The 25,296-nt window shown below is 43.5% G+C and overlaps 1 protein-coding gene across 2 annotated transcripts in view; it reads right to left on the bottom strand.

Annotated features, from left to right (window-relative positions):
- Window positions 1-17,195, bottom strand: part of arhgap5 (Rho GTPase activating protein 5) — a 71,954-nt gene extending 54,759 nt beyond the window's left edge. Inside the window, exons 1-3 of one of the 2 annotated variants that reach the window (XM_050061308.1) lie at window positions 16,947-17,195; window positions 7,071-11,020; window positions 4,681-4,834 (exon numbers count right to left, since the gene is read on the bottom strand). In XM_050061308.1, the coding sequence (XP_049917265.1) occupies window positions 4,681-4,834; window positions 7,071-10,805 (3,889 nt within the window). In that variant the 5' untranslated portion in view covers window positions 10,806-11,020; window positions 16,947-17,195. Of the gene's footprint in view, window positions 1-4,680; window positions 4,835-7,070; window positions 11,021-16,914 lie in introns of both variants that reach the window. The other variant, XM_050061306.1, reaches the window with a different exon arrangement.
- Between the last annotated feature and the right edge of the window lie 8,101 nt (window positions 17,196-25,296).

Here is a 25,296-nt window from a genome sequence, read left to right on the forward strand (position 1 = left end):
GGTACCCAACCCTGGTTAACTTTTGGTGCTTTCACAAAATAATTACAGAATGAGTTTTTTGATAAACCAAACTTTCTGCTAGATAACACTGACCCCTCAGTCAAAGAGTAGGGGTGGTTTTATTTTTCTCATACTAATAAAGTCTGAGTTTCTGCAGGTGACACCATAAAACAAATCCTTTGCTTTAAGTATTTTTCCAAAGATATAAACTCTACTAACTGGGCCACCAAAGAGGGGAGGAGTGCTTTAACATTTTGACTTTCACCTCCAATTTAAGTGACAAGTGTTTGTAGTGAGATGGAAAAACAACAATAACACAAAATAGTAATGATGTTTTAATGGTTCCCATTGGGACAGTGTCTTTCCTCCCACATTGCTCAAAGGTCAGAGGTCGACTGGCGCAGCAGCACTGGAGCTGGCAAAGATTCTGTCTCTTATTTTAGCTTTAGACATTAGCAGGGTGGCTCTCTGCAGACAGAAGGGTTTGAACTCAGTTTTACCACTGAAGGAGGGTCTTTCTAACCACTGAGCTATCACGCCAACACCCACAATCGCTTACGACTCTGCATTCACAGGACGACCCCACCCTCTGAGCTATAAACTCAAATATGTTATACAGGCAGATTAAACCCCTACCAAGGCAAACAGTCTGTACATGAAGACCATCTAAATGCTTAACTTGACTTCCTGAGAGAGAAACAACCTGAAAGGTCTCATCAAGTTGTAAAAGCTCTTAAATTGTCTGGATAAGAAGCACCTTATACAACAGCAGGGTTACTTTTTTTTTTTTTTTTTTTTTTAAAGCACAAAGATGTTCTCACTGTGTCTGGTGAGAAATGATATTCCAGAAAAAGAAGGAGAGGGGAAAAAGCTGTTAAATCCACCCAACAGACCGTCTGGACTTAGAGGGTTTCACAGCACTAGCCATGAAATCTCCAATACACTACTGTCAGCTGGCAGGCGTCCGCACACACGCACATCCACACACATGCAGCGCTGGGATTAATCCTAAATTTGGTTGGCAGCCACCGACGGGCTCATGTAGATCCAGCTGAATATCAAAACATATTCGGAGGGGATTTTCAGGACGGGAATTAACAGCCCCAGAACGAAAAAGAGCTCAGACGCTACCTTCAAAAACAGAGGCGAACACTCACTGGTAGGAGCACAGGAAATACCTCTTTTTAACGTACATACTATACATTCGCTACACATATGGAGGAGGACGGAGGAGAGTAAGGTGATGAGACATGTGCTTTTAGTCATGTGGCGAAGGGACTTTAATGTGGACAGCTGAGAGGTTCCTACATTCATGTAGCCACAGTGGGTATGATTGCAAAACAACATCTAAATACCTTGAAGAGTCATTATCTTACTTTCACAATAGCAGCGCCTATCCTGAACTGAGCAAACAATAAAAAAAACTTAAGATAAGTGCATGAGTCAAGACTGTCCCCCACTGAACACACAAACACGCAACAGCAAAAACCCAACAGGAAACATTACGTCATTAGATATTTTAGAGGATCTGACTGGGGGAAAAGTTACTTTGAGGTCTTTCAGCAAGAGACACTTTTGCTTCTTAGAGCTTATTCAAAGGCACTAAACACGGAAAAGAGTACTGGACCATGTGTAAATACATTATGCAACAAACTCATACAATATTAAATATGTTTAAAATATTCATTTCAGTGGTCGGAGGGAAAAAAACTAACAGTTTGGGTAGCTGCTTGGGTCTTTAATAGGCAGAGAGGAAGCTGTAATGTGTGGAGCAAGGCATTCAAAACAGGCTGGGTTGACAGTTTGAATCTCACTGCAGTCATGCATGAAGAATATAAACAGCCACAGACACTGGATAAAGTGTCCACCACACAAAGTATAAATATCTATCGGACTGATCCATGACTTCACTGAGGAATCTCTCAAACTTCGGGGGAAGTCTTCCATGTAACAGCTGGGCAGGAGGCCAACACATATCCAGAATGCACTGTGTCACCAGTTGGAGCTACACATGTCATAACAGGCTGCGGGTCCTTCCTATTTTAAACATTTATTCATCCAGAATAAGAACTGCTCCTCTGATACAACCACCAACTCCTGCAGTTAGCTAATTGAGCAGTTTAAACTGAGCTGACAGGGCCTGAGAGCCTTGCTCAAGGGCCCTAGAGTAGAAAAATGGTTTCTCATTGACATTTCCAACTAGGGAAGGAGCTGTACGTGTATTCGTTGCAAACCATTCAGTACAGGATGTTCAGTTAGATACGCAACATACATTCAGTACGTCCTGAGCCAAACAGTCAAGATAGACTATGTCAACTACTCTATTACTTTCGCATGCGGAACATATACTCTGGAGCACGAGTTTTCCATGGAAAGTTTTGTCAGCAGTTGTAGCATGCCAGCTGGCTTTGCCCAATTAGCCAGGTTAGTCAAGCTCAATTTGTGTCTTGAAGCCCAGTTCAGACCAAAGATTCGCAACAAGACAAGTTGAAAACAACTACTTGAAACGCGCGGTTCTGCAACGTTCTAAAAACCTGGCAGTTCACACCAATGCAACTAGATGAGACGGTGTATCATCTCTATGCAACAACTCTCTGTACTTCAGTTCTGATTTCCAGCCTTTTCAGGTTTATTTTGGGGCTACGTTCTAAAACCAGCCGCCGGCGATTTGACCAGCTGAGTTGCAGGTGACACCATTAGCCGCCTTGAGTCATGCTCAGACTGGCAAGTTCACTTTGCTACAACTTTCCTCCGCAACGTTCTAAAACTTTGGTCTGAACTGGGCTTAATGTATGCAAACATTGTTAACTGAAGTCGGGTATAGACCATTTCATTGCTATTCTGTTGCTAGGGCCACGTGTTTGGTCCCTGTTTACTTCCTATCAGCTACAGCATTAACAAACATTCCAACAGGAAGTACACCTGGACCTATTTAGAACATCTATGTTTTCAAGTCTGAAACGGTCTATATCTATAAAAACACTTGATACATTTCATTTATTACGGCATTACTCAAATGTGGGAATTAGCAGGGCATAACAAAAGCAGACAGGAAGGCGAGTCCTTCAACCCACAGTGTTCAGGCAGCCTCCCACTGCAGATTCAGACCCTACCAAAGTATAACTAATGCTATGGATTGTTAAATGTTGCATATATGAGGCCAGACTTGCACAGACTGTAACTTGCATCATAGTGAATGCCAAATTAAAGCATATGGTCAAAGTGCTTGAGCTCTGCTACAATGTGCCTTTGGGGTGCATTTTAATCAGTCTGTTGTGCCTGCTTTGTTTAAATGAGTGTAAGCTGCATTTCAGGAATTATCATCAGGTCAGATCCTTAAATGGCACATTTGTGTAATTCAATTTTTTCCTATTGGCAATATGCCAGTGCTTAAATGCCTCATTTCTTACAATAAGAATTACGGCCGATGAGACATGGTTGAATGTCAACATTTTTCAGAATAAATTTATATTTTCTGCTTTTTTTTGTCTTCCCTGCTGTACTGAAAACCTACCGAAACATGACCCCCAAACTGGGGTACATACTGACGCATTAATTGTGTACTCGTACACCCCTATCTCCAACTCACTATCAACATCCTTTTCATGCAAACCAAAGTGCAGTGATGTGCTTGAAGTTTTCCCTAAAGTTATAAGTTTTGCTCAGAGTTTTTCAAAACTTTGACCTTGAACTTGATTTGAGCGAACAACCTTTGACCCTTAGGCTGGCTGATGGGAGGGAGTAACAGTATAACTGGCAGCTCAGACTGTTAGATAGGGTTGCACCAAACAATTGCTTCCATTACTGAAAAACTGACCTAACACAATCACAATTTTCTAGAGCCCAAATTCATTCAAATTGCTTGTTTTATGCCATTATAAGTCCAAAACCCCAAATATGAAATTTAAAATGAGACAGAACAAAGTAAAGCTGCAAATCCTCACATTGTAGAGGCTGGAACCACCAAATATCTGGCATTTTTACTGTTATATACAACACAAACATTATCTAATAACCCAGAGATTCATCAGGCACTAAACTTTTTCCTACATGTTCTTACAGGTATCTCATTTCTCTGCTCCTGTCTTAAGTACGGCTGATTGATGGATGGCACATACTTGTGTAAATCTCTCCACTGCCATTCCTTAATCAGTTTTTTTATCTCGGTAATCTTTTACCATCTTATTTTGTAATCATTCCAGCAGTGCTTTGGCAACACATCAAATGCCGTGCCAATAAAGCTCATTGAATTGAAATTGACTTGTATTGACTGGCAGCCTGGCAGGCTGGCTGACAGACCAGACAAAACATGTTGTGTGGATGATATCAGAGCCGGGAAGTGAATCTTCTTAGAATTTAGATTCATGTGCTTCCCCCTCCTACCTAAAATGCCCCCCTCTTCCTCTCCTATCTCTCTATCCCTCCTTCGCCTGCTCAATAACTCATTTGGAAAGACATGAGAGGCATTTTCACAGCAAATAACCACAAAGCTTTTGCATGTAAGAACAAACCAGCTGTACCTTGCAAGAGTTACAAAATACCAGAGAGAGCCTGGTTGCACCTGAACGCACAGGCAGAAGACAACGAGAAAGATAAAAGGAAAATAAAAAACAACAACAGAGGAGAAGAGTGGGATAGGACAGAGACAGGGAGAGAAACTGATGGAAACGCATGACTCACCTGTGCGCTCGATGTAGTCGACACATTTGTCGATGAAGAGTGGGATGGGTCGGTCCGGGGTCACCAAGTTCTGCAGGGGAACGCCAAAGTAGTTGCTCTCCCAGGTTCTCCGGGTGGGGGGGTACAGAGGCTTGGGGGGCTTTGTAGATCTTGGCTATAAAGGGGGGAGTGAAAGAATAACAAGAGGGATGAGATGATAAGGACCACAACAAATGGAGTGAAAGACGGAAAGAGCAAGAATGATTGAGGGTATAAGATTGGTAAGAGATGTTATTAAGGAGGTAAGAAAAGGAAGGAACAAAGGGAGATGACAAAGGAGGAAGGATGGGAGGAGAAAGGGGGACGGAAAAGAGGAAGAGAGATTGGAGAACAGGTAGAGAAAAGAAGAACAAGAGTATACAAAGAAAAGCAGAGGGAAAGAAGGGGGAATAAAATGAGGAAATAGGCGAGAAGGAAAGGGGAAGTCAATATACAGAAACAGGAAATTGCAGGTTTAAAGCAGAGATTAAGGGACAGAAAAAGAGGAAAGAAGTCAAATAGTATAGTAGAGAACATACAAGAGTAGGTAGGGACGATAATAAGGGATGAGAAGAAAGATAAAGGGAGACATGGGGACGTCAAGGAAAAACAAGTTTTAAAGAAAAAAGGAAGAGCGTGAGTAGAAAGGAATGAAAAAGAAGAGGGAATTGAGGAAAACACACGAGGGAGAGCAGAAATGGAGAGATGGTGATGAGACGGCAGAAGATAGAGACGGAGAAGAAGAGGAGTAGGAGGGCAATCGGGGAATAGATCAGACAGAAAGTTAGTGGGATGAAGGGAGAGAGAGGGAAGTAGCAGAGGGACGTTCATGTGGAGGAAGACGAAAAAAGAAAGAAGACAACAACAGACACAACCGTTATTCAAGTACGAAGCTGGGACGAGTAACGAGGTGCCGAGGTGGCTTTGATTTCCCACACTCCTCTGCTCTTCAAAGTGTTGTCATGCCTACAGCAGTTCGGGCTCCTCTCTAATTGGCCGGGACGGCGACTAAACACCTTCCATTTTGTACCTTGTGGTTCTCCTCTCGCTCTCCTCTCTGATTATCAAAGACAGTTTGAATGTTCCAACAATGCCCCGCATTCACGACGCCCATGTAGCGCCGGCGGCTGTTTCTATACTGATTTGCACACTATTATCTGATTCGTGCCAGCATGCCCGCTCGCATGCATGCGCGTGTGTGTTTGTCAAAGTCCAATTGTGTATTTGTGCTCGGGCTGCGGGAAACTGACAAATCGTGCATGCTGTGATTATTTTGCTTGACGCTGCAATTGCTAAACAGCAGTACTGCCAACAGCAGATTTGTTGTGTTATTACATTTTTCAAGTGACTACAAACATTTTTAATCAAAATCAGATGTTGCTGCTTAAAATATGCAGTATTTGAAATGATACAAGTTTCACCAGGCTCAATTTAAGGTATAAAAACTGGCTGAGAGGAAAATATTGAGGATCCATTTTGAGCACTGACTGGGGTAGCTCACATTGCCATTTTAGATCTCATATATGAATCTCTAACATGAATGTACATGTAAGTAATGTTTTAGGAGTTGGTGCATGAGCATGTGTGGGGGTGTGTGCATGCGCTGTATGCTAATGTGTGCTTTTAACTGCATTTTTAACAGCTATGTGATTAGCGCCAACATTTTTCTTCATTTGCACATCTTTTTTTTTTACAGGAGAGTGCTAGCTTAATTGCCACACATGTATGCAAACAGTATTTGTATTTGAGATGATAGTGGCTGCATCAAATGCTCTTGCTTATATATTCATGTCTGTGCCCAGCAGTCTCAGACAAGCCTTTAGAGAGCTGGTGTAAAGGATAAGCAGGCATCTTATCACAGATGCGGCCTCTGCTCTGAGATTATACACACAGAGCCCTACTGTCTTTAACAGTGTGCCTTTTATCAATCTTTTTATTGGTTGTCTCGGGCCTGCTAGGTGGGGAGGCTCATAAACCATTTCAGCGGTGGGGCAGATCAATCAATTATCAAATTAGTTTATTCCCACCACAAGTCCCGGGCCTATTAAAAACAGAAATCTGCTCATATCTCACACCCACACACTTATGCTCACACACTGCTGTACACAATCTCTTCTGCTCTCATTCACATACACACTCTTTCACTCTCTTGTATTCAAGGCACTGAAGCTCTCTTTCAATCACTTGGAAGAAAAAAAAAAAGACAAGAAAGCTTTGGCTCAGTGTCTTGGAGGCTATAATATCTTTACTGTCTTTCTGTCTGTCTTTTGTTGCTCTATGAAAAGGACTTTCACACTATCCTGTTTTCTAAAAGCAGACGCTGAAATTGACCCAACATTAAAATGCTGCACAAGTCACATTCACAGACTCACCTTCTTCGGCTCCTTTGGCGTCTTGGGCGTCTTCTTCTTCTTCATCTTCTTGTCCTCCTGCTCAGGGTCAGAGGTGATGGCAGGGTTATCTATGCCACCCTTCCAGGGGTCAGCAGGGGAGAGCAGTGGGTCCTCCTCACTGCCCCGGTGGGCTCTTCCCTTTTTCTTTTTCTGCGTAGCAGGGCCCGACTCCTCCCCGTCGCTGTCAGAGTGGAATCGTCTTTGGTAGGCCTTTGTCTTGCTGAACAGGATTTTAGAACGATGTTTGTATTTTGACGGCCGCCGTCCAGCCTGAGACTTTCTGTCAAATCCATTCTCCTCTTCTCCTCCTCCGTGGAGGCCATGCAACCCACCGAAGGAATTTCTTATTTTGACTAGACGGCTATGTGTGTCATCGGGCACAGCATATATGTCATCATTGTGGAAACCCCTGGACCTTAGCAAGGTGTCCACAGGGTCTGCATAGTTTTCTGACGCCTCCACGTCCTCACTGTGCGTCATTGGGCCACGTGGCATCCTACGGTTGCTTCGCATGCCAGCCTCAATAGTTTTGAGCAGGTTGGGGTCCAGCTTTTTGACATTTGGTTTTGGGAGCACTGGTTTGGGCCGGACAGGTGGAGGCACTTTGTGATTGCGTTCATGGTCTCCAACAGGTGTGCTATGGACTGGGTACTCATTGCCCTCTAGGTCGATGCGGTACTTGGCCCGCTCGCTGGGTGTGGGGAGAAGCTGAACATCATCACCTATTGGACTGTAAGGTGGGGGAGCCTCATTATCATCATCCGATTCTGGGTAATAAGTGTTATAGGCCGGGGAATGGCTGTGGGGTGAGGTGGGGAAGACGTCCTCACTGGCGCCAGTGGTGCACTCCCGTGATGAGCTGTCAAACAGGAAGGAACTCTCAATGTTTGGCTTTTTCTCCAGCACTTCATTGAAAAAGGGTGTAAAAACCTCTGTCTGTCGATGATACTGTGATAGTGAGTAGAGTGCAGTGAACTTGGCAGCGATCTCTGTGGCAATGTGCTCTCCCTCCGTCATCAGCTCCTTGATGGCATCATTCTCAAAGAAGTCTGCCTGGCTATCTGTAATCGCCACCATCTGGACGGGGATCACATCCTGGACTTCAGCCAAGAACGCCCGCAGGGTCGCCATAGAAGCCTTGCGTTTGGCAGAGTATACCAAAATGTAGCCGTGCACCAGCTCATCTTTGCGGACACCAATAGCAGTGTGGTAGGACAGGACAGTGACCTGGATCCTCCTCCTGCTGTCCCCGATGATCTTGTCTAGGATCAGTGTGTTGCTCTGGCCTGGCTGCCCTGCGCTACAGCAGTGTGAGTCGAGGAAAGGCGATAGGATGAGGTCAACGCTGAAAGGATCCCAGCACATGGCGCACATGACTATCCTAAGGTCTGTCTCTGACATGTCTTTGATAGAGGGCAGTGGGGCCAAGACATCAAAGTTATGCTTTAGCCCCTCCAGCACTGCTCGGAGACCCTGCTTAATTTGGAACTCTGTGAATTTACGTGGAAAGGCCCCGGAGGGGATGTCGACAAAGGTACACTGCAACTTGTTTGCCAGCTGTTGGCCCTGGTGCCTCAGGATAGGTATGTTTTTGCAAACACTGTCCCTCTGATTAGCCAGGATTAGAATGAATGGTAGTGGCTGAGCAAACCTATCTCTCCTGCTCTGTGCTATCTCCGCTCTGATCCTGCCTATGCAATCTCCAATACAGTTAAGAGACTCTATGGAGTTGAATACACAAAAGCAGCCATGTGGCTTGAAGGTGGTGACCCACGTGTGGCTGAAGAGCAGTGTGGAGTTGACATCCACTGGAAGCAGCTCCAGTTCATAAATTTTACCATCCAGGGTGTACTCATCATCTGTGGACTGAGCTCGGATCTCATTGGCTAGTTCCTGTGAGAGACCCTCCCTTCCCAGGAGGCAGAGGTTGATCTTATCGATGTTGGCACTGTTATAGTAGAGATTAGAGCGTCCGTGGTCAAGCTGCACCAGCCTGTTTGCTAAAACCTGCTCCACTTTCAGATCCACACAGTTCTGCCCACTCAGGCATGTCTCCTTGGTGGGATGGTAAACAAACCCAATGTGTTTGAGGAGGAGGGACTCTCTATCTGGGGCAAGTTTCTGCAGTGCTCTGTATCTGGGCTCCTCATTCAGCACACTGTGAATTTCGCTCATCTTGTCGCAGCTGGGGGTGGCATTCAGATCCAAGTCATAGAATAGCTCAGCATGCTCAAAAAGCATTTCCTGAAAATCCTCTTTGGCCCTTTCAACTATTTCCTGCTGGTGTCTACAATAAACATCCCTTCTATCTGATTCTGTGATGTACTTGTAGGCCTCGTCCTCCATGACAAAGCACATGACTTCCTCCCAAGGCTGCCCTGCACTGATAAAATGAACCCTCTCTAGCGTCTTCTTGAACCTGTCTTTCATCTCCACCCTTCTCTTCTCAGATAACAAGTGCTGGACGTGGTTGTGGTAAATTCTCTCACCGTCAGGTGTGTCGAGGAGGTCAAAGGGTATCCTGCGGTCACTGATGTCGATGTGGTCCGTCTCATCCCATGGGGTTTGTTCCAGAACCACAAACCAGTACTGGAAATCAGGCCGGTTGCGGATCACACCCTGCGCCTCAGGCCATGAGAGGTGTTCAACTTCCTCCAGGTTATTTAGGAGGTTATTAAGGGTTTTCGGTAATGTTGTCAGGTACTCTTCCCTCCTCCTCTTGATGTGCTCCTGCTTCAGTTGTGCAATGTGCTTTGTGAACATGTTGCGTGCTTTCCTGGAGCCCTCCAAGGTGATGAACTCATCATAGTCAGGCTGGCCCTTCATATTATTGATCACTGTTTTCCACGTGGTGTGGTAATCTCTAACCGTGTGCACCATCAATTTCTCAAATCTATCTGTTACTGCAGCAACATGCTGCCGTTGGACTTTATAGGCCTCAAGGTATGGCACAGTTTTTGGCTTCCCCCTTGCTTTATCCAGCTGCTGGATGAGTGTGTTGAAGCAGACCTCTGTGTTGACATTGGAGCGTGCTGATGTCTCAATTAGCAGCAGGTTCTTCTTGCTGGCAACAAAGGCCTGCAGGTCCCTCAGGTGCTGGTCCACACACTCATCACATTTTGTGGCAGCAACGACAATGGGCTTCTTTGACTTGACGATTTGGGAGTAGAGGCTGTTGACAAACTTCATTTGGTCATCAAACTTCCTGTTGCATCCCTTGCTAACATCGATACAGAGCACAAAGCCGTCGATGTTCAGCTTTCCATCCGGCATCTGCTTCTGGTCAAAGTCCTGCTCCAAGCCCAGCTGGTCCGTACAGATGTACATAAGCTTCTCTGCAGACTGGAGCTTGGTTGCTGCCGCCCGTTTGGTGTACGGCTGCAGGTTCGTACTCCGATGCGGAAGAAACGTCTGGTCATCAATGAACTCTGTTTGTTCAATGATTTGTATTTTACAGTCCAACCCATCGTCCCCTCGATGGGACACCTCCCCCCAGTACAGGAAGTGGTCATTGTTAACCACACGTCCCCCAAAGTCTATTGTGCTCAGCACTGAGGTGTGCTCCGAGTAGTAGCTGTCCGCATTAGGACGAACATATCTGTTGCATAGGCAGGACTTGCCAACGCCACAATTTCCCTTCTCTTTCTCCGTCCCCGAGAGGCCAACCACACTGACGGCGAATGTCGGGGGGCGCGCATCCTTGTTCTTGGCCATTATATCCCCCCGCTCATCGCTAACTTGGTCACTTCCAGGAAAAAAGGTCAAGATATCATTCCAGTTCAGCTTGTCAGTGGTACAGAGGCACAGTCATCCTGATTTTCCCTTGGTAGTGGCGAATCCCCCTCCAACTCAATGTATCTCTCTCAGTTTCTATCCTGGGTCTTCTTTAAGCTGGGATAGAACAGCCGGCTTCTCCTTTTATCACCTGCCTGCAAGACATGGAATTTACAATTAGGGAGAGATAAAGGCAAAACAAACAAAAACATGTTGGCACTGAGTTGTCCTTAGAGCACTTCCGTCTCCTTATCACTAACAATATAATTAGCTCTTTGTATCTCACCATATCCCTCTGGAACATACATGTACATGTATATGCGGTATGGTGATTTTAAACAACAAATCAAACATGTTAATCTGGCATTAGACTGAGTTATCAGTCAATTAGACAAAGGTACACATTATCACACTTGTGCAGGACAAAATAATCCCTCCTAAATGGTAAAGCTTAATAAAAGGTTTTTGATCAGCCTTTCATGTTTTAATAATAAAATGCCCTGGCGTTAACACACCACCATAATAGCTTTATAATATGAAAATGTGATGAAAAAGCCTCCTGCATTTTTGAAAACCCTGTGGAAAATTTGTTTTACAAACTGCAATATCAAAATGGACTTTTGAGAAGACAAAAACCCAAAGTGTGACAGCACATCTTACATAAGAGAAAGGGAGAATAATTCAATCATGGGCTGTGCTCAGCAATGTCACTTTTCCCCTCACAGAGAAAAAGAAGCGCTTTCAACCAATTTGTGCCGAGGCAGGATAAAAATGGCATGCAACTCCAGCCCTTTGACAGCCACTGACCTAGAAATGATTTGCTTCGCTGTGAGAATGAAACAGAGAAAATAAATCAGTTCACAGATTTGTTATCATCATCAGCATAACCTACAGCTACATGATTAGGGCTAAACGTATAATCCTGATTATTTTGCCTGTCATTCTCTTAATGCATTTTGCCTGACATTCTGGTTATGATTATAAATCCTAATTGGTAGTCTTGATCATCTGTGGGATGAAATTATTTTGCTGTGTCCACCTTATCTATTCAATGTTAACAACAAGGTGAAATAAATTGTTCCACTCCTGACAATACCGATTTTCAGAAGAAAAAAAAAAAACAGATTGTGAAACTAAAAATGTGGCGAGTGCATCTGGTGGACCGCACAACCTTTCTATCATTATTATCTGGGATTGCCACAGTCAAATAAGCCTGAACCCTTCCATGACCTAACTAGAGTCTGATAACTGATAACTGCAGAGAGAATTGCAGTCATTGTTGTGTTTTACAGAACGATGGCAATCAGCCAGTGAATTTGCCTGCGTGAGCTGGAACCGCTAGCTGCAGCACGGCGGCATGCTGAGCCTGAGAAACTGCACCAGAGTAGGAATTCAGCCCACTGAGACAGCGCAATGAGGTTTCCCCTGACTGTTTATGGAGGCCAAGGTGATGATGTCACCTGTGTGGGGGTTTTGTGCAAGGAAATTAGACTTTTGTGAGTTCGGCAGAGCTGCAGCAACCTGAAGAAACATGCAGGGAAATTTAATCAGAAGTCCCAAACCAGGAGGATACATGGATGTTACTCATTGAATTCAATTATCCAACATATAAAAGAGGTCACACAACCAGTTTTCCTATTTGTCAGACTACACAGTTGTGCGTAACCTAAGGGTAAACCAGGGGAACAAATACCTGCAGGAAATGTGCCATAAATGTTAAGTCAGCTGATCTGTCAAATTGGGCGCCTCCAACCAGGAGCTCCTTGTCCCTCAAACACACCCAGGACATAAAATGATGTCAGAAAGCACACGCACAAGCAAGTCTGTCAGGTTTACAAATGTAACCACTAGCCCCTGAAACAGCTCCTGTGCTGCTACATGTGCCACACCTGACTGCAGCAGGCAGCCGGGGAGAAGGGTTTCCGAGCTTATGAACGGCAGGTGAAGCACTACATGTGCACATACACTTTGAGGTGGCACTCATGCCTGCAAGCAAGGGATTTCCATTATTGACTGACTCCTGACCAGGAAAAATGGCCTTCACAAATTAGCAAAGTCCAAGTGATGTATACAGACTTCTTCTGTAGTCTACCCAGCAGCAAACTAACCCTGAATATTACATTTCTGATATTAAACCGCATAAAACAAGCCACTATTCTCACTGGTGATACTGTAACTAGAAAACATTTGGCATCATTACTTGGCAATACACTAAGACCATCAATTACAACAACTGAAATCTATTAATTTCCTGTTGATCGACTAACCAACTGATTATTACAGCCCTACATTCCTCCCCCTGATTGCCATCCAAACCACAGTGTTTGAGCAGAGCAGCCACCCAAATCCAAACATCTGCTTTGCATTTTTGTCCACCAATATCAAAGTCTATATTCACTCTGCTGTCAACACAAGACTCATGGATAAATGTTAACATGTATGAAGAGAGGAGTGGCAGCAGTGCTATTCAGTTAGCTGTGTGCTACAGACACCTGGATGGAGCCTGTGACGGTCTTATTACTGCAAAACACTACAGATGAAAGTGCGTTTGTGCTGCACTAATAGCTAAAAGTAGCCCTGTGCATCATGATTAGTCTATTCACGATGAGGCTGCAGGGGGGATTAAGGTATCACTTGGCAAGCTGGTTTTAGAGATGACTAAATGCTGTTAAGCCTAAAACAGCAGAACATACTGCCAAGGATGGAAGACCTTTTAAAGCTGCACCCAGTTGTATTTTCTAAGGTAAAAATAAACTTGCTTATTTTTTTAGCCACAGTCACAAAGCAGGGCTCCAACAGAGAAGAGGGTCCCATCGACTTTAAATGAGGCGCCACTGACTTATTATGTTTCCCCCAAAAGAATGTCTGATCTCGTGTACAGACAACTCTCCTCCCACAGGAAGAGATGAATCAAAACTTAGCACAAAAATCCAAACTGCCTCCTATTAAGCAAAGAGTGGGCTCTGCGGCCAGAGAAAAATGGACTCAAACATTACAACCTCTCCCCTCCTCTCCCCTCAGTATGAATTATGACAGACTAGCCAGGGCTGACCCCACCTCACAGGATTTCTGGGTGCTCACTATTACCTGTCACTGCCATTTTTCAGCTGCTGGCACACAAAGTTGTGTAATGCGGTTTTAAATGTCAGCTACCTAATCATCAGAGGAACTACAGTGGTGATTCCAAGAAACAAAACATAACCAGAAACTACAAAAACTTTCTGAAATGAAATGAAATAGTCAGTCTGCTTCAAGCATGTAATAAGAGGTTAGACCATCTTATTATCAGGGGAATGTGAATAATTTTGCCGTGATGAGACATAGCGGTGACATTTTCTTCATTTTCTTACTGCTCTTCATTTTGGATTCACTGTGCAATTCCTCCACAAAACATCTTTGTTGCTGCCAGTTATAACAAAGCTTTGATTACATCATGACTTCAATTTAAAACTATGTGAAAAGCACCGGGCTGGTGCTTCTCGGAAATGTATTTCCTTAACCTTAGACGCTTTAAAGCACAAAGCTCCAGCGTCAGGTCCAGACCTGCAGTCGGGTATCACTCATCTGACTTCCCCTTCCCGAGGTGTCGATGATGTAAGAACAACAGTTTATAGGCCATCTGACACGATCAACCCCGGCATCACTCAGAGAGGAGGTTGTTGGTACAAATGCCCTTGTGTGGTTTGTTTAAGCTGATACCAATATTGAATATTTCCCACCATATTAGCATATGCCAATACCAATATGCATTTTCATCCTGGGCTTAAAGCAGATGCGGGTAAAAAGCTTTTCAGACCTGCCTGTCTGCAACAAGGCAAATCAGCTGGTCAAGAGTAGGGCTGGGCAGTATCACCATATATCAGTATCGTGATATGAGACTAGATTTTGTCTTGGATTTGGATATCATGATACTGAAAGTATCTTTCCCTGGTTTTGAAGGCTGCATTACAGTAAAGTGGTGTATTTTTTTTACTCTCCAGACTGTTCTAGCTGTTCTATTATTTGCCTTCACCCACTCAGTCATTATCTTAACATCAGGGCTCAGCAATAAGGATATGAGGATTACTCGCACAAGTACAATGCCATATTGGGCTTGTAAATCTAGCAAGTCACGTACACGATCAGGCACACCAACTATGTATTGCGCACGTTTGTCACAAGTTTGAGAGCAATGCAGATAAACAGGATCATTTTTCATTTACTTAAAGATGCAACATGACAATTAACTTTAAGTCTTTGTTGTTATTTTAGCCCTGCGATAGTCTAGCGACCGGTCAAGGGTGTACCCCGCCTCTCGCCCAGTGTCAGCTGGGATAGGCTCCAGTTCCCCTGCGACCCCTAACAGGATAAGCAGTTACAGAGAACGAATGAGTGAAAATAAATACAACAATGTGTAATGGGGCAAGTAGATTTTTGAGCCATTTGCCCAACCGGCCGATAAGGCAAGTGAAAACAAACACTGAACCCTACACATTACTGATGAACATTTATCAAACATCTAATTATATAAATGATTTTCTCCACATTACAATAATCAATACAATAATCCACAAACAATAAACTAAATGCAAAATATTCTCTTTCACATTATCTGGATGGGAAATGTGATGCCTATGGACAACAGCAGCCACAATGATGCATTAAAATACTGTTTCCAAACAACATTTGCTACCTTCATAAAATTCCCAGCATGACAGCTGATGGTACTATCCAGCTCAATATCATTAACAGCTTTCCTCCACACACAAAAAACCCCTAAACAGACTGACTGTGATGATAATGATGAACACAGAGTCCAACCAAATCATTCATAGAGACCTTGGAGATGCTAAAACAAGATGATAGTGGAGTCAAAAAAGAAGCTATATGAACTGGGTCCCATTATAACAACTGCTGCAACTGAGGAATGATGAGTACACTGCAAAGGGCTGGAGAAACACCACCAGGATGCCTCATTAGATAAAAAGCCGGACCATCCCTTTAATGAGAGTTTGGGTAAAGGGCAGAGGGCGCTGCAGCAGTCCGAGGCGATGCAAATGGCATGCAGAGCTGCAGCAGGACAAACCCACACTGAGCTGCTGCTGCACACTGAATAAAAGGAGTTATTAAAGCTGCTAATGACAAAGTGTGGTCACAACTTCTCATCAGAGCTGAGACATTCAGAGACACCCTGATTAATGTCGGAAAATTCAATGATAGGAACCAGTGGCACTCGATCTGACCCTCCATCCACCCATCCCCGATGCTAATGTTAGCGATTAGCAGCACATTAACGTTGGAAACTAGCAAACCAGAAACTTCTACATGAAGTCGCAATAGGTTGAAAAGAAACTGGGATGGGAGATAAAAGCTGGCACAGTGTGAAGGCTCTAAACTCGGGTGTCAGTGCAGCTGAGATGAGATGTGAATTTTCCTTTTATTTCCAAAATAATTTTCCGTTTGAGCCCGTTTGTTACGTTGAAATTAAACCAATTTAAAAGGCTGGATATCATGTAAAACACCAAACTCTGCTTCTAAATGGGCTCACCCGGGTAATGAGAGTGAGTAATGGGAGTTACCGTCACGGTTAATGAGTTAGTTAAGCTTAAATTAAAACCAACAGACGTTTATGTTAATGCGTCAATGCACCGTAGCTAACATTCGCAACCACCGGATTTGATACGGCGGTTATTAATTCCTCCAGGGAACAGGACATGAAACCCGGCTCGGCCTGGCTCGGCTTGGCCCTGATACTCCAGGAGGAAAAAACCCACCTTTCCAATCCCGATTAGCTAACATTAGCCGAGCTGTGTTAGCCTCGCATGCCAAAAGGGGGTGAGGGATAGTTAGCTAGCTAGCGTTAGCAACAGCAAACCCAGGCTAACGTTGGGAGCAAAGCGGTTTAAAATCACACCCTGTGTTTAATTCAACAGCCCACACTCGTATTACCAGCCCCGTTTCTTTAAATCCGAAACACTGCAGTTTTAAGGCCAGGTTTCGCCCCCAGAAAAGAGTGCTAGCAAAGCTAATGAAGTCCCCAATCCCAGTCCAAATACATTCCCCTACCCACCTAATAACATGGTCGCTCCCAGATCCACATACCACGGAAAAGAGGAGAAAGCATTCCCACATTACAAGGCAAAAAACTCCTGGTTACAATCCACAATCTGCGGCCGGTAGTGTCCTCCGACAAGATCCCAAGTTGGCTTCAGTTGACGGTGTAGTCCTGTGTACTTCCAAACGGCCAGTTAGCCTGTATTTTTAGCGTATTTCGGTGTTGTTAGTGTGGTATGCGCTGTAAGCCGAAACCTGCTCCTCTGTGCTCCCTCCCCTCTCAGCAGCACTGCCAGGCAGTAATGGCGACTCTCTCTCTCCTCCACTCCCCTCACTCTGTGTCTATGTGGCTCTGCCTCTCCATTCAGCCTCTATCTCTCCCTCCTCATCTATATCTGTCTGTCTTTAATGTCATATTCATATCATGTGGGATTATATATAAAGTAATTTCACTGCTGGTAGTAGTTGTAATAGTTTAATCATTTAAAAGGGTGAAAAGGGTATTAAAAGTGGCATTATATGTAAAGCCATTTTATTACTTCATTATAGAAATAGCAGTATCTTTATCAAAAAATTCCCAAAGGGCCTCCACAAGTTCACAGAGACATAATTCATGTCAAGTTTTTGCTAAAAGCAGAACCAGAGTAAACCACTAGGGGGCCCCACTGCCCCAGGGATACTAGCTGTGTCTCAATTCAGGCGCTGCAGCCTGGAAATCCAGAGTTCTCGCTGGAGCACAATTTGAATTTGCTCAGCAAGTCACTCTGGCAATCAGTGAAGATGCTCATTACCTATGCCCCTGGAGCCGAGCTGCACCAATCACATCGGTGTATCTGATATAGGCGGGCCAGAGGCGAGCTAAACAGATGACGACAGCGCTGCGACGACGAAGTCTGGAATTAGTCAGTAAACATTGCAAGATGGCTACGGATGAACACCAGTTGTTTGAAACGGCTTTGGCCGCAGCAATGAACGAGTTAGACTTGGTTTTTTCTCAAAAAGAGGAACAGAAGACGGCGCTCGAGTCTTTCCTTTGCGAGAAGGATGTTTTCGCAGTTTTGCCGACCGGATACGGCAAGAGTCTAATCTACCAGTTAGCTCCGCTGGTAGCTAAGCGTATACGTCACCCCGTGTATTGTTTTGATTGGTCGTAGTGTTATCCACTTGCGTGCAGTGATATTTACAAATGCATGCTTGGTGCCGCTCCTCGAGTTGGGCCATTTTCATTACTCATGGCCAGACCCTAAATCTTTCTAGATTTGGGTCTGGATTTCCAGGCTATCCGAAGGCTGCATTGAAAGACCAATTGCGTCACACTTGCGCAACCAAGGCTGTCCCATTTCGAAGGCTCCTTCAAATGTGGCAGAGAAACGCAGCCTTCTTTCGCAGAATTTGGAGGACGCCTATTCCAACATAAGATATAGAGACAGACAACCATTCACTCCTACGCGCAATTTAGAGTCACCAATTAACCTGCATGTCTTTGGACTGTGGGAGGAAGCTGGAGTACCCCGAGGAAACCCACGGGGAGAGCATGCGGGCTCTGCACAGAGGGGCTCCCCCACCCTGGGTTCGAACCAGGAAACCTCTTGCTGTGAGATGACAATGCTACTTACATGTACTTGTGGTACTTATATGCTTGATACATACTTACGTGACCCAACGTCACCACCATAACAAGACTGTAAAATCGTACCAAGACGTGGTGACATTCGGTAGTTAGCTAGTTGCAAATACAAACTTTAAAGTTCACGAGTGGGGTATTTACTGACGTATTTTATGTCATAGAACAAAACATGAAAGTCTCTTAAGCTTGTGTGAACCACAGAGCTTTTTTTCAGGCATCTAACCAAAAATCCATTACAAAAATCCATTGACATCAAGACAAGGGAACCATGAGTGTTAAAATGCTAACTCGTTTTACGACTCTTTTCTTGGGCACACTATTTAACCCCACTCTCTGTGCTTTGGGTATGTAGTTAGTTAGTAATTAATGTGGTGACTTGATCAACCTTAAACGTATTTAGTTAAATGGACCATATTTGCAAAAGACAGACTAGAATAATAAAAGTCTTCTTTGTATTCAGGGCCAATGTCCAAGATTTGGTGTCTTGAACCACCTGTATTCCACTTTTTATGTGCTTTATCAGTACATACACAACGGGGTAAAACACAGCTTGAATTAAAATGAAAAACCCTTCTCATTGTCTCACCTACTGCTGAAATATACAACGTTTTGGTCTGCTTGACCTTCAGTAGGCGTATAATAATATGATATACGGGCAGATTATGAGACATTGGGCCCTTGGGCACAGATATGCAAAAGACCGTCCACCAGGAGTGAGACACACACAGACTTTATTGTTATTTAGCCTTCTTTTATGCCGTTTTGCATATTTTTGTAGTCATGAAGCATCTTTTTGTGGTTTTATCTCTCTTTTATTATGTAATTTTTTGTCTTGTTTGTGTCTCTTTGTGGTTGTTTTGCCCCCTTTTTGTAGTTATGTTGTGTTTCTTTTCAGTTCCTTTGCAGCTTGTTGTGGTCATTTTGAATGTCTTTCTGATCAGTAAGTGTTGAGTGACATTTTGCAAGTGAAGGCCAAGAGGTCACCCTTATACTTTGGGCCCCTGGGCCTGGGTCCAGCAAGCCTGTTCATTAATCCTTCCATGATGATAACCTTGCAGGCTTGTGTGGGGTACCAGGGTCATTGTTTGGGGCCATTTTGTCCTTGTATAACCAAAGCGAGAGCTGTGTCAGTCAAACTCAGGCACATTTTCAAAAGGTGATGGGCTCCACCATGGTTACCCCTCGTCACTGGTTCTATTTATGATTTTCATGGATAGGATGTAAAGGTGCAGGAGTCCGGGTTGGACACAGCAGATTTGCTTCTCTGCTCTTTGCAGATAATGTGGTTCTGTTAACTTCATCAGACCGCAACCTCCAGTATGCACTGGGTCGGTTTGCAGCCGACTGTGAAGCGACTGGGATGAGAGTCAGCACCTCCAAGTCTGGGAAATGGTGGACTGCTCCCTCTGGGTTGGGATTGAGTAACTGCGCCAATTGTTTAAACTGGAGTCAAAATGGAGGGGTTGTACCCAATAGTTGTGGTGAAAAGGGGAAAAAAGCATGACTTTCAACTTTGATTTTTCGAGCTCTGAGTAGTGACCAAAAAAATGAGACTGCGACCGAAATTTGGCTCACAGTGCTATAAAAAGTGTCACTAATTTTTCAACAAGCGCTTAATCGACTTATCAGCTAATTGGTTCATCACTGCTGGCAGATCAACAAATGTGTGCTGCCAAAATACAAGATAAAGTAAAGAGTTAGACAATGTACTCAAATCTGCTCATGGCAAAAAAGTATGACCAGTGAATTAAAAAAACCCTGCAATGTTTATATGACCTACATGCTGTATGATTGTATTCATTTTCAACCAAGTCTCCTGAACATTGTGATATATATTACATCACACATATGCAACTTTAAGGCAGCTAATTAAGGGTTAAAAGATTTGTGTTTTGCGTCACCTATTTCTGTGTTTCCTCATTGTATAACTGCTTCTCTCATGCTGTTTACATAAATATATAATGTGTGTCTCTTTCTGTCTTTGTGTCTCTTTTCTTCGTTCCAATAATCCTCTTTATTGGCATGAATGTTAGATGAGCCATGTTGCCAAAGCATCTAAATAGAAAATTAAAATATCTCCCTCGCTCTATCACTCTCTCTATGATGTAATTATGTTGGGGATTTTTTCCAGTGAAAATTGTTTAATTATGTATAATGTTCCTGTAAACGAGGAGAAAAAAAGCAAATTTGCTCAATGGGGAATGCAGGTTCAGCCTGTGTGATCATCATAAAATAGCCTTGGCTGCTGTGTTTGTCCTACTTTTGTGACATAGAGGGCTAAAACAGTTAGTCAGTTAATCGATCAGTTGATCAGAAATGTAATTCTGGTAATCTTGTTTGATTTGCTCACAAAAATCCATCCAATTTTCCTTAATAAGCAAGTTAAAACAACATTTCTGTAGCGTTGCAGCCACAATATTGACAGTAATGAAAAGAAACAGTGCAGCCACTGTTAGATAATGGTGGGCCGTGGGCTCACAAAGGAGTCCTCGGTGAAAATCCTTCATTTATATTTCAGTTGTTCTGGGTTTGGGATCAATATGGGCTGCTGGTTCCAGTGGATTCCCTTGAGTGCAATGCTGTGTTAATGAGCCTCAGAGCTCAGAAAGACTCCACTCACCCAGATAAGAGTGAACATACTCAGCAGGGATGGGTCAGAAAATCTAAAATTAACTCTGGTGCAAACTGAAATTAGAAGACACATAAAGTATGATACTGGAAATGCTGATGATATTTTAAATCCCTCAGAAAGTCACTCCTGTTCCTGAGAGAAATCTCCCAAAATATGCATAATCTGTAGGAAAGAAAACATTATGATTGGAGATGCTCTGTGTGTCTCTCCTTTAGTTTGGTGCATTGTTCTTCCTCTGGATAACGAGTTACTGCTAAATATATCCAGCAATGCTCAAATCTGACATCAGAAAATGTCTCTGTCATCTAAGACGATGATGATTAAATGTGTGTTTGGGTTCAGTGTGTCTTTCTAAAGCCGCCATTTTGCACCAATGATATAACAATCCCACCGGGACGGATCCATCAGAGAGGAGGAAACAGAGACCAATCTGTAGTCCTGCTGCAGTGGGACTGAGACTAGAGTGCAGTGTAGCAGGGGGACAATAAAGAGGCATGTCCAGAGCTGTGGATGCAAAAGATGGCTATATTTATGTCCCCATCATTAAAAATTCTTTCTGCATTCTAGAGCTGAAATGGTTACCATTTCAATCAATTATTCTTTTGACAGGAAATTACAATAATTTCCATAATCAATAAATCTCTGAGGTCCATTTTTAAAGGTCCAGTGTGTCAGATTCAGGGGGACATATTTGAAGAAATTGGTATACAATATTCATAACTATGTTTTGGTTACCTTAGAATGAGTCATTTATATCTACATATGTAGCAGGTCCTCCTCTAAGGAGTCCACCATGATGTTTCTACAGTAGCCCAAAGCGGACAAACCAAACACTGGCTCTGGATTGGGCCATTCACAGTGTTGCATTCCCCTGTTGGGCACTGTTGTTTGTCTACATGCTTAGCCAGCCCTCTCTCCTTGAAATCACATTTATATGCATTCATTCATTTTCCATAATCACTTATCCTGATAGGGGTCACGGGGGGCTGGAGCCTATCCCAGCTGACATTGGGTGAGAGGTGGGGCACACCCTGGACAGATCACCAGACTATCACAGGGCTGACACATAGAGACAGACAACCATTCACACTCACATTCACACCTACAGACAATTTAGAGACACAAATTAACCTGCATGTCTTTGGACTGTGGGGGGAAGCTGGAGCACCTGGATTAAACCCACGCTGACACGGGGAGAACATGCAAACTCCACACAGACGGCAGTTAATCTGAAACAGCTAAAAATACATCTTCAGGAAAATGTAATGCCAAGCAAATTATGTTTTCTATTCCTTAATTGAGGAAATTTTGCTAATTAATGTACCTGAGCAGTCACAGAAATATTGATGATGGATCAGCACATTGTTCAATAAGAATGTGTTTCACCAGCTTTTATACCAAAACAGGCAATCTTGAAATACAGTACCCACTCACAGTGACTGAAGCATTTTTTAATTAGTGCTTTTTTTTCTCCTAAATCTAAGATTGGAGTCGGGATATGAAGCTGAGGTTCTGGTGTCAAGGTGCTGCACTTTGTACGCCTGCCATCCCTGCCAACCACCTCCTTCTGAACCCTGTGCAGTGCATGAACGTAATGTTTCATGACTTGAAAGTAACGCCGTCTTTGAACATAATCCAAGCTGCGATTACATTGCCACAACGATATATAAGAAAGCAATAAAGTGTCAGACAGTGTTTTTTTCTTGGGAGCAGGGTTGGCTTGGCACACAGGAGACATTTCAGTTGGTTGCAGTCTGCAGCCTCACCACTAGATGGCACTACACTCTGCACACTAGATCTTTAAAGGAATACTTTGATATGTTAGGAAACATATTTGGTTTCTGACAGAGAATTTGATGTGAAGATTAGCACCACTCGTAAATGTCTGTCCAGTCAATATAATGCTATAGACAGCTGCTAGTTAGCTTAGCTTAGCATAAAGACTGAAAACAGGGAAACAGCTAGCATGACAAAATCAAAGCAAATCAAAAGCTAATTAATAGTATGCAAAATCTCTTTGTTGAATGCATATGAAGTGTAGAAACAACAAGTTTGAATTTAATGGGACTTTTATGTCGACCACTGGTTGCTTAGCAGCTGCTTAGAACCAAGAAATTGTTAGACAACCGCTATGAAACCACATCTTGTTGTTTTTACCGTTGGATATTTACATTAGTCCAACAGATAAGATAACAGATAAGAGTTGTAATGATCTTGTCGTCTACCTCTTCACCAAAAAGCGAACATGAGTATTTTCCAAAATGTCCAACTAGTACTTTGAAGCCAAAATGCCATAAATGCACCTGCTCTGGCTTCTCAAACATGAGGATTTACTTACTTCAAGATCATGGACAAAATAATCTGAATACTCTGGGCTATAATTGGGCTTTTGGAAATTGTGATTGCCATATTTCATTAACCAACATAGCATGCGGGCCAAACAACTGTCAAATTAGCCATTAACGAAAACAATCATTAGCTGCACCCCTGCTGAATTCTTTATGCACACCTGGTGTGAGAAAGAACAACCAGATGCCTGCAGAGAATTCATGCAAAGTGAATAATACAACACATTTGTTATGCTTGATATCTATCCGCCCATCCATCCATTATCTATACCTGCTTATTAAGGTCGTGGGAGGCTGCAGCTTATCCGTGCTCACACTGGGAGACAGTAGGGGCACACCTGGGCTATCACATTCACACCTATGGGCAATTTAAAGCTGTATTTGCACTTACCTGCATGTCTTTGGACTGCGAGAGGAAACTGGCTGACAGGAAACTGAAGCACTGAGAGGATAAACTTTACAACTAAATTATAATAACAACCCTTATTTTAGCAACTGCACACTGTAAAGACACAAAACACATGCAAACATTTTTTCACCCTATTTTGAGAAATGTGGCAAATCAGCGCACGAGTAGAAGTTGCTGAGAAGGTCGACTTGTGTGAGTTATTTGAGGAGTTACAGAGTGCGTGCAGTGCAGACGGTGGCAGCCACAGGCGACCCCTGCTGCAGGCGCTGCACCATCAGCACCTCCATATGGAATCTGCAGATATTTCACTTTCTGTCAGCCTTTCATGTTTCACACCTTTCTGGTTTGTAAAATCCTGACAGGGCTTTTTTTTTCTTTTCTCAGCATGCATCTGATCCCCTCAGTTTTCTCTGAGCCTCAAAGTTTGTAGTGCTGTAACACAACACTGTCAGACTGGTGTGTCTGCAGCAGCAGCAGCAGCAGCAGCAGCAGCAGCAGATGATTGGCCGAGGGAAAAGGAGAAGAAGCAGGGCTCTCGCTCTCTTCAACCTCTGCTGACGGAGTTCCTCTGAGCAAGGCAGGATGTTGTGGTGCCTCTGCTATAAACAGCAGCAGAAGCAGGAAGGTCAGTTTCAGGTTAAAGTAGCTTTATGCGTCATTCATTAATTACAAGGAACAAAATGTAGTTCCTGTGGACCCACAAGCCGACATTCAACATGTTATTAAAAACAATAAATCCAACACAGCAGCTCAGCACAGGATAATATGTACAGGACAAGTGATGAACACGAGCAACAAATGTGACAGAAAAAAAAGTACTTAAGGTGGCGTGGGAACGTAAGCTATCCTTGAGTAAAAAAATTGTCTTGTACTGTCTTTGTGAAGTTGACTTTTATCTCAATTTAATCTCTGTGCATTCAGTGCAAATATCTGGGCTGCGTTCAGCCATGACAAAACATAGCAAAGCCTTTATTTAAACTGAAATGATGGTGCGTTCAACACCCTGTTGTGTATGTTGTGTTACGCAAGTGTACTGCTTTTTTAATACGGCAAGGTTTATAGACATGTCGCTGCTGATTGACAAACACCTCTGACACACCCACCAAACAAGAGAAAACATACCTCAATGCCTGTTGCACACCTATTCGTACATTTAAAGGAAACATGTCATTAAACCTGGAAACTACAGCAGAACGATGCGCAGCGTTTTCAGACTGAACGTGTCCCAGTTGAGTGTAGCCTAGCTTTAGCACACAACAGGGACACAACAGACGTTGGAGTGTCTGGGCTCAGCCTTAGAGATAGGGTAAGGAGCTCGGACATTCAGAGGGAGCTCGGAGTAGAGCCGCTGCTCCTTCATGTCAAAAGGGGTCAGTTGAGGT

The sequence above is a fragment of the Epinephelus moara genome, chromosome 14, assembly GCF_006386435.1.
Source record: "Epinephelus moara isolate mb chromosome 14, YSFRI_EMoa_1.0, whole genome shotgun sequence".
Classification (NCBI taxonomy): domain Eukaryota; kingdom Metazoa; phylum Chordata; class Actinopteri; order Perciformes; family Serranidae; genus Epinephelus; species Epinephelus moara.